The sequence below is a fragment of the Nannospalax galili genome, unplaced genomic scaffold (genome assembly GCF_000622305.1).
Source record: "Nannospalax galili isolate Female #2095 unplaced genomic scaffold, S.galili_v1.0 scaffold735, whole genome shotgun sequence".
Classification (NCBI taxonomy): domain Eukaryota; kingdom Metazoa; phylum Chordata; class Mammalia; order Rodentia; family Spalacidae; genus Nannospalax; species Nannospalax galili.
Genome location: NW_008337053.1, coordinates 3,010,644 through 3,023,448, shown reverse-complemented (window position 1 = coordinate 3,023,448; position 12,805 = coordinate 3,010,644). Strand labels below are relative to the sequence as shown.

The following is a 12,805-nucleotide window of genomic DNA, read 5'->3' as shown; positions in this document are numbered from 1 at the left end:
ACCCAAAGAACTCGTCCTATTGCAGAGACACTTGTACATCCATGTTTGTTGCTGCTCTTTTCACAATACCTAAGAGATGGAAGCAACCTAGGTGTCCCTCAATTGATGGAGTTCTATTCAGCAGTAAAGAAAGATGAAATAATGAAATCTACAGGTAAATGGATGGATCTAGAAAATGTTATGCTAAGCGACGTAACACAGACACAGAAAAACAAATGACGTATGTTCTCCCTCATATGTGGCTCCTAGGACCAAATCCTTTTAAATTCCAGGTCCCTTTAATAAGAAGATGTTATACAGCAGTCCCTTCTGCATGAAATAACTACCATAATCACAACTTTGGCTGAGCCTGATCACTAAACACAGTCACAATCTGGCTTGGAGCACTGTAAGATTCTATTTTCCAGACAAACATGGCTGTTGCACACAGGGAGCCCACAGAAGCTGTGGTTACCTGCATAAGATCAACCTACACTAGTATGGATGGAGGAGGAGCACTCAAGGCCCCATATTAGCTGAGCAGCTACTGGCAGCTGATGGCTGCTGGGGGGGTCACTTTTCTTTGGGAGGGTGGTCACTGGTGTGTTGCCCATGCCCCAGTGGTTAACCCCAAACTCACGTACATACAGGCAACACTAACTGCACTCTAGATTTTTTAAAAAGGATGTGAAGTTGGGTCACATCTCCTATTCATGATTCAAGGAGTTTCTTCTCCCCTTAGAGACAGGAGTTATGCAATTTGGGAGTCTTTTAGATAGGCTCACTGAAGAGGTACTCCAATTGCCTCACTCTGTGTCCCTATTCAGCATGGAAGAAGCCAGAGCGGTCGGCATCCTTATTCCCTATTGGCAATTTGGGTAACCCCTTCTGAGGATGGTATGATAAGAATAGGAGGTAGGAATTGGCTAGGCAGTTAGGGTAAAAAGACCCCAAAGAAATGTAGCCAGTTTCTTGGCTAAAAGTCAAAATATCCTTGGGCCTGTTAGCAACATACTCTGTTCCAAGGCCAAAAATGTCAAAAGTATTTGGGAGCTTGTATCTAACCCTTAAAATATTTTAGGGTTACCTCTTCAGAGGGGGGAACGTTGGAGGGGAGGGAGTGGGCACGAATTTGATCGAAACACCTTATATACATGTATGAAATTCTCAATAAAGTTTTTGTAAAAATTAAAAAAAAAAATCAAGGTGAAAGGATAAAAAAATGTAAAACATAAGCAAAACACTTGAGTTCTTACAGATGGAATTAGACAGGAAAAGAGAAAGACTTGAGAGAAAAGACATCCCTTGTGTTGTGGCATTTTGGAAGCCAAGCTTATATTTGGCTTGAATGGAGAGTTGAGCTCTCCAGGTGTGCAACTCTGACAGAGGCCACAGTAGGCATTGACAAGGTAAAAGGGGAAGTTGGCCTAAGGGTCTGAAATCTTCACAAATTGTAAAATGCCTCTGATTTCTATCCCGAGGCTCATTGAACTTAAATAACAAGAAAAAAAAAAAAAAAAAACATAGAACAAAGCATGTTCAAGCTATTTTTTAAAAAGTTCTTATTGGTCTGTTCAACTTAACCTACTTTTAGGGTTCATCCAGAGATGTTTAAAAAATAGGTCATTTCTACAGTGGCAAATTTTATCAAATAAAATACTTGCTTTAGAAAACATATGGAAAAAATTTTTGCCCAGATATGCCTTAACAATATATAACTTAGCAAGGAAACCCTAAAATGCCAAATCTGGATGTAGAAAAGTCCAAGGTTCCTTTCGTAGACTTCATTTTCATAGTTCAAAGCCAGATTTTGCCTAATATTTCCAAAATGGAAATTTTGGTTCTAATTATCACCATTCAGAAACATGTACATCTGCTTCAGGAAGTTATAGTGCCCAAAATTTTCTCCAAATTTTCTACTCATGACTTTTGGGAGCTGGGAGAAGACCATGTGACAGGCCAGCTGGAATAGAAATAAGTGCTGGTTGCTCAGCGCTTGCCCTGTCTTGAGTCTTGCCAGCATTTTACCTGCCAAAGCAAAATCAACACTTAGAGAGCATTGATTTTCCAAGGCAGGTCACCTCCAAGTATTTTATCTACCTGTTGTTACTGAACCAAAGGTAAATAAATAAGTACCTTCATCTCAGAAGTTATCTGAGGTATGGGAGCAGGTCTACTTGGTAAGAGGCGGCCAGGAGGAACCATCCTCTGAAGACACCTTATATGAATTCACAGCACAGAGCTGTACCAGAGACCCTTCTTAAGGAGGGTCATCCCTATCCTTCTGATGAGAATGACACAATTTTAAGAGAAAAGAACAACCAACTTCTCTTTTCTATAATATGTCTTCTAAAAGATGTTTTTCTCTATGTTTTCTCTACCCAAGAACTGCCTGCCTGGGACCTAAAAGTGTGTGTGTGTGTGTGTGTGTGTGTGTGTGTGTGTGTATGCATGCACGTGTAGTTATATATGCATAACAAAATTTATAATTATGAAGTACATTCACACTCCTGTACAACCATTACCACTATCCATTTCTGCAACTTACCTTCCCAGTTTGAAATTCCATAACTACAAAGCAATGTCCATTCCTCTTTCTCTCTAGCCCTTGCAACCATTTTATTTTGTTTCTATGAACTGGACTAATCACGTAAGTAGCAAATTTATTTTATTCCATCCACAAGGTTGATTTTCAAATCTGAAATAAAATCCCAGCAATAAAGGCACCTGCCATTTTCCAATGTGTGTGTGTGTGTGTGTGTGTGTGTGTGTGTGTGTGTGTGTGTGAGAGAGAGAGAGAGAGAGACAGAGACAGAGACAGAGACAGAGACAGAGACAGAGACAGAGAGAAAAGACACTTTTTTCTTTGCTAAATAAAAATCTAAGTCATCTTCCTAGACTAGCCACAGTGATTCCTCCATAGTGGGACATGGGGGGACAGGATTTAGCATCAGATGATCTAGCAGAGAGCTGGAAAGTTTTGGGTGTAGCAGAAGGAAGTGAAAATTCACAGGTTCTTCTTGATATCTTAGCCTGAACAGAAGAGTATTCAAACCATTAGGGCATCTATGTGCCCCACAGGCTTTTTTTAATATTTTATTTATTATTTTAATTTTATGTGTATGCATGTATTGCCTGCATGTAGATAAGTGCAATGCCCGCGGAGGACAGAAGAAGCTGTCAGATCCCCTAGAACTGGAGTTGTGGACAGTTGTTAGCTGCCATGTGGGTGCTGGGACTCAAGCCCTGGTCTTCTGCAAGAATAGTCAGTGTTCTTAACTACTGAGCCATCTCTCCAGCCCCTCCCACAGGCTATCTTAAAAAAGGAAAGTTAAAGTAGATCTTGGTGAAACCTTAAAAAAAAAAAAAGGAAATGTGAAGCCCTGTGAGGCATCTGACTATATAGGGGATGATTTAGGTAAAAAGTCAGATGATAGCCTGCTAAGCTTTCTCTGTATTTTTCTCGTGGGAATGGTCCAACATAATCTGCTTTGAATAATCAATATAGAAATAACCCCAAAGTCTTTGTTAATATCTCAGCAGTGAGTTGTAAGGCACAACAGAGCAAGAGATGGTCATCAGTGATAAAGGCAACTACTGAGTACTTACTCTATGCCAGAAAAATTACTAAGTGCTTTACACACACTGTCTCATTTCATCTGCACAACAACCCCATGAAGGATAATGTTATCATTCCCTTTGCACATAAAAAATAGGTCTCTAAAAATATGATACACATAAGGTCATAGGGTTTGTAAAGTATTTCACTTTACTAAGTTTGTTACTCCAAAGCCTGTACATTTAATTAGTAGTATTTAAAGGTAGAAACTATTTTCACACCCTCATAGCAAAGAAATAAAATTATTCATAGAAATCTCTTAGCTGAAAATTTTAATGCTTAAAAATAACCCTAATTAAGTTTCGGCAGGTTAAATGTGGAACAAGCACCAGATTCAGGATTCCTCTAGTCCCTGGAGTTTGGACACGTGATCCAATTACTGAGTTTCTTTTGCCCTTGTTTCCAGGAATCTTGTAAACCAAAGCTAACTTCCATTTCTCCTTCTATATCCAAGCATTTCATAAGAGAAATTGCCTATGCTGAGACAATCAGGTGGATATTCAAGGATGAACCTATTGGACAAGATTTCAATCTTTTCTCTTACATATTTAGTTATCAAAATTTCTCACAAAAGTTATCAGTTAACTAGTCAGTTACTACCCAGCACTTGCTATCGGTACAGTCACACAGTACTCATTAAGGAACATTCAGGAAGAAGTAGAAAATGCCATACTTGTACTTGAGGATATATCTCCAAGTTTGGGGACTTATAAGGTATACAAAAGAGAAGCACAAAAAGACCAGGCAGACCTGTCATTCGGGTCTGAGATATAAACTACAGATTCATATCTAAGAATATCAATTAGGACTAGAAAAACTGAGTTTTCCAAGACAACATGGGAAGAGAAGACTCTAGAAAGAACTCTGAGAGTTAAGGGTTGGTTGGAGTAACATATAGCATGGGTAGACAAGGACGATACGATCAGAAAACTCTTCTTGGTGTGTGGACAGATATGCAGTAAGAATGGAGACAGGAACCAAACTGAAGAAGACCTGAGTGTTTGGCATGTAAGCTGGACGCAGAGTATGAACAAAAAGGATCCAGGCAGCCTGGTGAACCCTGGATATGTTCAACTCAGATTGCTTGCCTTTGCTCAGTCTCTAGTAGGGGAAAGGCAAACAGGTATTCTGAATCCATAGATATCAGCTATCCCAACTGACTGTACCTGGTGTTAGTTAAAGAGCTCCTTGGATGCAGGGACTTAATACATTGTAGGGACATAATCACTGCCCCAAGGTCCTCAATCTGTAGTTGTTAGTCTCATGCCAACCTCTCAGCCCTGATATGCCATGTTTCATGCAAGTGGCCATGGTTCAGAACCTTTTCATCTCTATCATATCACCCCTACCATCTGCTAGGTACCAAATCAATGAGAGAAGGGAAGGACACACTGTCCAACTCTGCCGGAAGGCATTTAGATAATCTGTTGCCCAGGAAGCCAGAGTGCCCAGAAAGGGCTACATAGACGTGTACTTGGCCTAAGAAGTCTTAGACTTTTCTACAGAGGAATTAATATCAAGAAGCATAGTTCCTTGGGCCTCATCAGACAGGAGAGTGAGATGAACCCCAACAATCATACCCATTCCAATAGGGTCCAGTGATGTCTAGAGACACAGTTTGTTCTGCCTCATGAGATGTAAGAGTCAGGAAAACCTGTGCAAGTGAAAGGGCTTATCTAGGTGCTCTCAAACAGTGCTGATTTAGTTGAGCCTGATCCCATTTAAGCAGCAACACAAAACTTCAGGAACAATCTCCTGGACTCTCCCTGCAGTCTCCTCTCTGGTGAAAATGGCAAGCCCTTTTCCCTACCAGCACTAACCCACTGAATTAGGAGACCAGCACTCCGGAGACTTCTGATCTATAGCCAGGGATGACCAACTCTGGCACTGCACTGAGCACCTTCACAATGGGAAGACCAGATCCTCAGATAATAATTTTAAATTGCATATGCATGTGCTTGCCAGGAAACAAACCCTGGCTAGTTAGTTTCTGCTCAACACAAGTACTTAAATCCCTTCTGATGATTCCTATTTCAAAAGGTGGAAGAACTAAGAGTTCCTCTAAAGCACAAACCCTGCAGTATCACTCAAACTTTTCAGTACAGGTGAAACTTGGTTGTGAGCAAATGTCATCTGACTGGGTTTCTTTTCTTTATCTTGAAACACGTGTATAACAACACACAAGCCAGTGCTGGGAACATAGACATACACACTCACTTTTAGGAAAGCCATCCACTTGGCTTGCTTCCTGAACATTTAAGTATCTCAGTAAAAAAGATGCAAGTGCTGTATGCAAGGCTAGTCTGCTGTGGTATCAAAATAGCCCACCAAAGAAAACACCCCCAGGAACGGAAAACACCTCCTTGAAGCAACGTGGAAAAAGCAATCTTGCTGAAACTATTCCCCAAAGCCAGCCAGGAAGTCCCTTCTTGCAGTGCGTTGCCCAGCAAACTCAGACTTACCTTTGCAGGAGCCAAACCTCTGGAGCTTTGAGCCCTGGGAGGGGTGGGTTTCAAAGGGACTTTTCTGCTCTGACTGTGCTGTTCTTTGGGATCTAGCAGTAGCCAGGTTTTCCAGCCCTACCTCGCCAACACAAACATAAATGCTGGTGGCTTCACCGCAAACTCACATTTGCTTACACATACATGCACACACCACAGTTAAAGACACATACCTTTCGCCCTCCATTGTGGGAGGCCCAGCAGGGGTAGTAGCTACCGAACTGTGCATGTACCGGGAATTAGCGCTGCTCTCTGGGCTGGCTCTCCCAGTAGCCCGCTAGAGATCTGATCGGCAATAGTGATTCAGCATGGCTGCAACCGAAACCTCTTCCCTCTGGATCCTCCTTCCTCTGCCTTACTCCGGCAGTTTCTACCGCAGAAGCGACAGCAGCAGAAAATGTCTTACCCAGAGCTCCCTGCAGCCCTTTCAGCCGCTAAAAGCAGCAACCCACTTGCTCCCCCTCCCCCGCAGGCTAGCTTCTCCCCGTCTCCTAGGAACAGCTGGAGCTTCAGCGACCAAGAGCAGTGCCACCTTTCCAGCTGCTTCCACATCTGCTCGGGCATTCCCGGCCCTGGCGACTAGCCCGTGCTAGTCTTCTGCCTCCCTGCCTGGCTGCAAAGGATCTAAAGGATCCTCCTTAATGGAGAAATACTGATCCCCTCTCCCCTCATAGGCTGAGTCCGTGGGCCCGATTACTGGAATGAGGAGGCCCCTCTGTGGCCTGCAGTGGAGTTTACCCACCTGGGGAAAATCACTTGTGGGTGACGAGAGCTCAGGTTTCAATTCCTTCTCCCCGAATCTCTAGTAGCTCTGAGAGGTGACAGATGCAGAGACCGGTGAGGGGAGGGCAATACGGGGAAGCCTGGAAGACTGAAATGAATACAAGAGAAATTAGAAAAGGGAGCTGGAGCCAGATGTGATACTAAGTGCAGGTAACCCCAGTACTCTCGAGGTTGAGGCAGGAGGATCTGAGTTCTGGGCCAGAATGAGATACACAAGAGAGAGCATTTTTTAAAAAATTTTTTAAATTATTTTTATTTTATGTGTATGCGTGTATTGCCTGCATGTAGGTAAGTGCACTCGTGTTGTGCAATGTCCGCGGAGGACAGAAGAGGCTGTCGGGTCCCCTGGAACTGGAGTTACGGACAGTTGTTAGCTGCCATGTGGGTGCTGGGATTCGAACCCGGGTCTTCTGCAAGAACAACCAGTGTTCTTAACTGCTGAGCCATCTCTCCAGCCCCAGTGAAAGCACTGGAAAAAAAAAAAAAAAAACTAATAAGAAGAGGAAGGGGGGGTGGAGGGAGGGAGGGAGGGAGGGAAGGAGACAGAGAAGAGGCAAGAGCTAGTAGAACTAGGTGAATCTGAAAAAGCCTATCACAGGACAGGGGCTGGAGAGGAGACATGGCTCAGTGGCTAAGAGCACTGGCTGCTCTTGCAGAGGACCCAGGTTGGATTCCCAGAACCCACAGGGCAGCTAACAACCATCTGTAACTCCAGTTCTAGGGGATACAATGCCCTCTTCTGACCTCTATGGGCATTGCACTACACGGGTACACTTACATACATGCAGGCAATACACCCATACACATAGAATGTAAATAATAAAATATTAATATATATAAAGCCCTATCACAAAAAGACAAAGATCATTGCAGTAAGCCATCACAATATACACTGCACATGCTTACTGCCCTAGACCACACCAAAAGAATTTCAATTTCATAGCATCACCCTACAAGTCTGCTCTACTGAAATTGACTCAAGCTATGGCTAAACTCAGAAGTCTACTACTGAACCCCCATCTCCAGCCAAAGCTCCTTCACACTGTAATCCCCAGCTGTTGACCTTCAGTTTAGAGGAATTTAACCCCCTACCTGGAATGTCTCCTTCAGTCCTAATCCTTGAGTCTTTCTGGTAGGGTTATCAATCACAATCTTCTAAAACCTCCCCTAAACCACACTAATGACAGCCTCAAAAATAACTGACAGTCTATATCTTCTAGACATAGCCAATGGTCTTAGAAATAACTGAGGCAATGAGCCATGAAAACTGTCTCAGAAGTGTCCCTGACAACACAGACAAACCAGACTTCTCATTGCTACACCTGCTGTTTTAGGCTCCACTGAAGCACGCGCTGGTTCGGTGGTCTTCAGCTAGCTAGTCTTTCCCCACTCTGGACCCCATGCTCAGCTGCTCCTTTCAGCTCTAAAACCATGATTCCAAACAAGTTTGAAATGTTCCACTTTCTCAGTATAATCTATATGGCGTCGTAAGAAGAAATGTTTACTGGACTCTAATGTTTGTGGAGAACTTTAGGGGGATAGAATGATACATGTGAAAATATGAGCAATACTCATTATACTTATTATTGATGTTATAATTTTAACCTGTTATATTTCTTCAGTGTTACCCAGACTGAAAGCCACAGAACAGAGGAAGGAACACTGAAATCATAGAAAATAGAAGTACTAATACCTTGAACTTTACCTAACATTCTGAACTCAAACTGGTTAGGGTTTGAGTGTCAAGGTCCTGACACCTCAATGTCCTCTCGGTGCCCATTACCCAAAGTTACTCTTCCTCAAATAAGAAGAGGCCTGAGACCAGGTGTGGTGGCGCACGCCTTTAATCCCAGCACTCGGGAGGCAGAGGCAGGCAGACCTCTGTGAGTTCAAGGCCAGCCTGATCTACCTAGTAAGTTCCAGGACAGCTGGGGCTACAGGGAGACCCTGCTTCAAAAAGACAAAATAAAAAAAGAAGATGCCTAAGGAATTTGACTTCTGCCCTACAGCCTGTATCTTCACTTTTCCCAGCACCCGTTCTATCTCCTTCCCTTCCCCTTCTAATCGGCTTCGTGGTTCTGCTCCTGATATTTCCTCTTGGAGTCAATCAGAGGGACCACAAGAAGCTGAACATCACAAATAAGGAAACAGACTCCCAGAATCTGTGCCAGAGTACAGGAAGACACTGGGTGAGTCACAAGAGGGTCATAGAAATGACTTACTCTTTGTGCGTGCCCTCGTTCCTGTGATCACCATTCAGGAAAGGGGACAAAAAAATTCTGAAAAGGAAAGCCTTCAGGATTGATTGAACACAGTCAGGTTTCAAAATAAAGCCATTTCCTTTGCTATCTACTTCTACCATGCTAACCAGTTTGCTGAAGTGTGTCAAAGCCATACTTCATCATACACTTTGCTCACCGCCCATCATCCACAAGACAGAATGGAGAATACCCAGAGAAGACCATCTTCTAGCAAACTCATCTAGCAAAACCATAGGCAGAGCTGAGCCAAAAATCAGTCTCCAGGGTCCTGGCAGAAATTTTTTCTGGTCTCAGAGCTACGTTTTACATTTTCTACCTACTATCCAAAGATTATCTAGGCTACAGCCTGAACCTGTTTGATCTTGGCTAATATTTCTGGCTGGACTTCAAATTAAAACAAATTGCTTCTGGCTGGGTGTGGTGGCACTCAGGAGGCAGAGGCAGGCAGATGACTGAGTTCAAGACCAGCCTACTCTATATAGCGAATTCCAGGCCAGCAGGGATACCCTGTCTAAAAAAGACCAAAAAAAAAAAAAAGAAGAAAATTTGCTTCTGGATTCCAGCAGAAGAGGGTCAAAAGAGCCAAAGTGGTATCTACTTGGAAGAAAATTCTCATCCTTGGATTGTCCTGAAGTTATGTCTAACCCCACTACAACTGATGCCCAGACTCCTTCCCATGACCCAAGCTTCCTCCAAAGTTAGCCAAGTATACCAGTGACTCAGATGTCCATCCTAAAAGAATTTTACCAACTTTGTACAGAATTCTTCAGTTTTTAGTTGGAGGAAAAACTTTCCCTTTCATCCTGGATTCCGTCTAGAATGTTCTATTTTATACTCTGTCTCAGCACAAAGCCAGTACAGCATACCTTATCTAGGCATAACTCAGGCCATGCATTGTTTCCTATAAGTGCCCCTTTGCTTCTTTTCTGGCCTTTATCCTCCTCCTCCAATACTTTGGTTTCCTATATTTGCAGTGATCATAAAACAATACAGTGATATTAAATCTAGCTATCTCTATCTAAACTGGCTAAAAGTAGGCATCGGGAGGTCAAAAGGCACAAGAGAACTCTTAGAATTATGGAAATGTTCCACATCTTGTCTATGATAATACTTCCATGACTGTATAAAACTACTATGTTTTTAAAACTATTGACTTAGAAAGGGGGATTTTACATAGATTATATATATTTCAATAAATCTGGGGGGGGGGGAAACATAGCTAGGCTTTCCCCGACATCTTTAACATGAGGACCCCGGAGGAAGAATTCTAACAAATCTCATAGGTGACTAGAATGTACAGGTTGATGTAAAAACCACACCGACTACTAGGTTCAAATGGGGTATATTCAAATGTGATTACCAGAAACATAACCCAGACTATAAGCATTTAGAAACCATTAGCAACTATGATTTTCATAGTCTACGCCAATACTATTCAATTTCTCTGACCAAGTGGTCCTGAAATGAAAAATAAAAGTCAGTCAGGGTAGGGCCCTTTCTGGAGCCATTTATTCATCACCAAAAGTCTCTATTACCAATGGGTCAGCGAGAACTAGTAAAGAGAATGCTAAATTCATCATTACTGCTAAAACTTCCCATCAGGTCCTGGACCGCTTGCTTAGTGGTCTCTGTTTAATATGTCCTTGGAAATCCAGACAGAAACAGAAAAAGAACCTGGGGCCAAAAAAAGGCAAACAGGAAACAGGTTACCCAGCCCAGAGGAATGCTCACCTTTCTTCACAATTCCTCCTCCACAGATAGAAGAATGCACTGAATAAACTCCAAAGTATAATCACTCATGATATTTGTGTTACACATTTAAGCTTAGAAAATACTCTATGCCCATCATCTCCTTTGACTGCAGTTAACATCCCTGGAATAGTAATAACTCCCATTCTTTGAATAATCACTCTGAGCCACACCCTGACTGCTATATTTCACGTGTACCCCTCTTGCTTATTTTTAGACCTTCTACAGGTTGCAAACATGAGAGAACTGAGGTTCTGAGAGCTAAATAACTTGCTAAATAACTTATTAGTAGTAAATGGCAAAAATAGAGTTTTTTAACTTAAGTCTGCCCAACCTCTGAGCCCACCACTAGCTACGACACCCCTGTTTTAGAGATAAGCCAATTAAGGCCCAAACAGAAAGCAACTAGCTAAGGACCACTCAAGAGGAACAAGCGAGGCATGTGTGGAACCAGACACTCATGTCCCTGGCCTAATGCTCTTTCCACCTCACTTCCGGTTTAGGAACCCCTAAAGATACAGTTGGCATCCATAGCTTCTAGTCACCTCCTATAATAAAACCCTCTAGTCACCTTGCTAACCAACCAGGGCTAGACAGAGGCTGCTTTGGGAGGAAACTAAAGGACTACCATCAGACCTCAAGAGAGTCAAAGCAAAGTCAGAATGGCTACTACAAACAAGAGCAGGTGCCACACAAGTAAGTACAATCTCTCAAGACCATCCCAAGAATTCTTCCCTTTCCCAAATCTGCAGCCCACAACTGGTGCCCTCTGCTGGTAAAACTGTGAATGTTTTCATAACATAACAAAAGTGAAAGGTTTTTTGTTTTGCTTTTTTACAAGTCTAGAAGGGTTTAAAAAAAAAAAAAACTGCCCCCTTGATAGACATATCAAATGAGCATTAATTCTTACAACTTTATTTTTTCGATGTATATTTTTATTGAAGTTTTTGGATTTCACATGCTACATTTTTTTTTTTTTTTAAATAATCACATGTGTGCTGGATAGCTTTAGTGTCAAGTTGACACACCTGGGTCGAGGGAGCCTCAATTGGGGAATTGACTCCATTGGACTGGACTGTGGCCATGTCTGTGGGGTATTTTCTTGATTGTTGAGTGATGTGGGAGGGCCCAGCCCACTGTGGGTAGTGCCACCCCTGGGCAGATGGGCCTGTGTTGGATAAGAGAGCAAGCTGAACAGGGGCCAGGGAAGCAAGCCAGTAAACAGCATTCCTCCATGGCCTGTGCTCCAGCTCCTGCTTCCAGGCTCCTGCCCTGAGTTCCTACCTTGGGCTCCCGGATGAACTGCGACTTGGGAGATGTAAGCTGAATAAACCCTTTCCTTCCCAAGTTGGTAGTGGTCGATGTTTTGTCACAGGAATGAAGAAACAAACTAAGACAACATGATTAGAAGAAGCGTTTCATTACAGCTTTAATCTATTCAGTAACAATTTCCAGAGCAAGGATACATTTCTTTCAAAAGTGGCTGTAAACTTTCAAGTTCACAGTTGAATTAATACAGTTTTACAATATTGAACTCAGTATAAACCCTGTAAGACATAAAACTGAATGAGTTTTTACCATCATCATGACTTCAGCTGAGCCTCATCACTAAACATAGTCACAAATGGGCTTGGGGACTGTTGTGCTCATTCATTAAAGGAGTGCTAAGCAGGGTCACTGGACCCTCACCTGAATATCCAGCCACTCTTCCCAGCCAACTAGTCTAGGTCGGAAGACAAAAGAAAAATGAAGAGGAACCCAAGAGAGGGATGCTTTTGGGAGCCTTTGTCAAGAAACTCCAATGGACTTTCATATGAACATTTGAAAATTGCCCTATTCTGACTCTTTTCTAGTTCCCTGTCTAGAACTTGTAATGCTAATTACTCTTGCCTTTACTTCTCCTTCACATCTCC

At 42.6% G+C, this 12,805-nt stretch overlaps 1 protein-coding gene across 7 annotated transcripts in view; it reads right to left on the bottom strand.

Moving 5' to 3' along the window:
* The window catches only part of Klhl3 (kelch like family member 3), a 155,391-nt gene that overhangs the window by 141,531 nt on the left and 1,055 nt on the right, over nucleotides 1-12,805 (bottom strand). For 3 of the 7 annotated variants that reach the window (XM_008831816.3, XM_029562967.1, XM_008831817.3), the window contains exon 1: nucleotides 6,273-6,760. Coding sequence is in view for 2 of the 7 variants with exons in the window: in XM_029562965.1 (XP_029418825.1) it covers nucleotides 6,273-6,328 (56 nt within the window). In the remaining 5 variants the exon portion in view is untranslated. Of the gene's footprint in view, nucleotides 1-6,272; nucleotides 6,761-6,841; nucleotides 6,971-12,805 lie in introns of those variants that run through there. The other 4 variants (XM_029562966.1, XM_008831815.3, XM_029562965.1 and 1 more) reach the window with 3 other exon arrangements.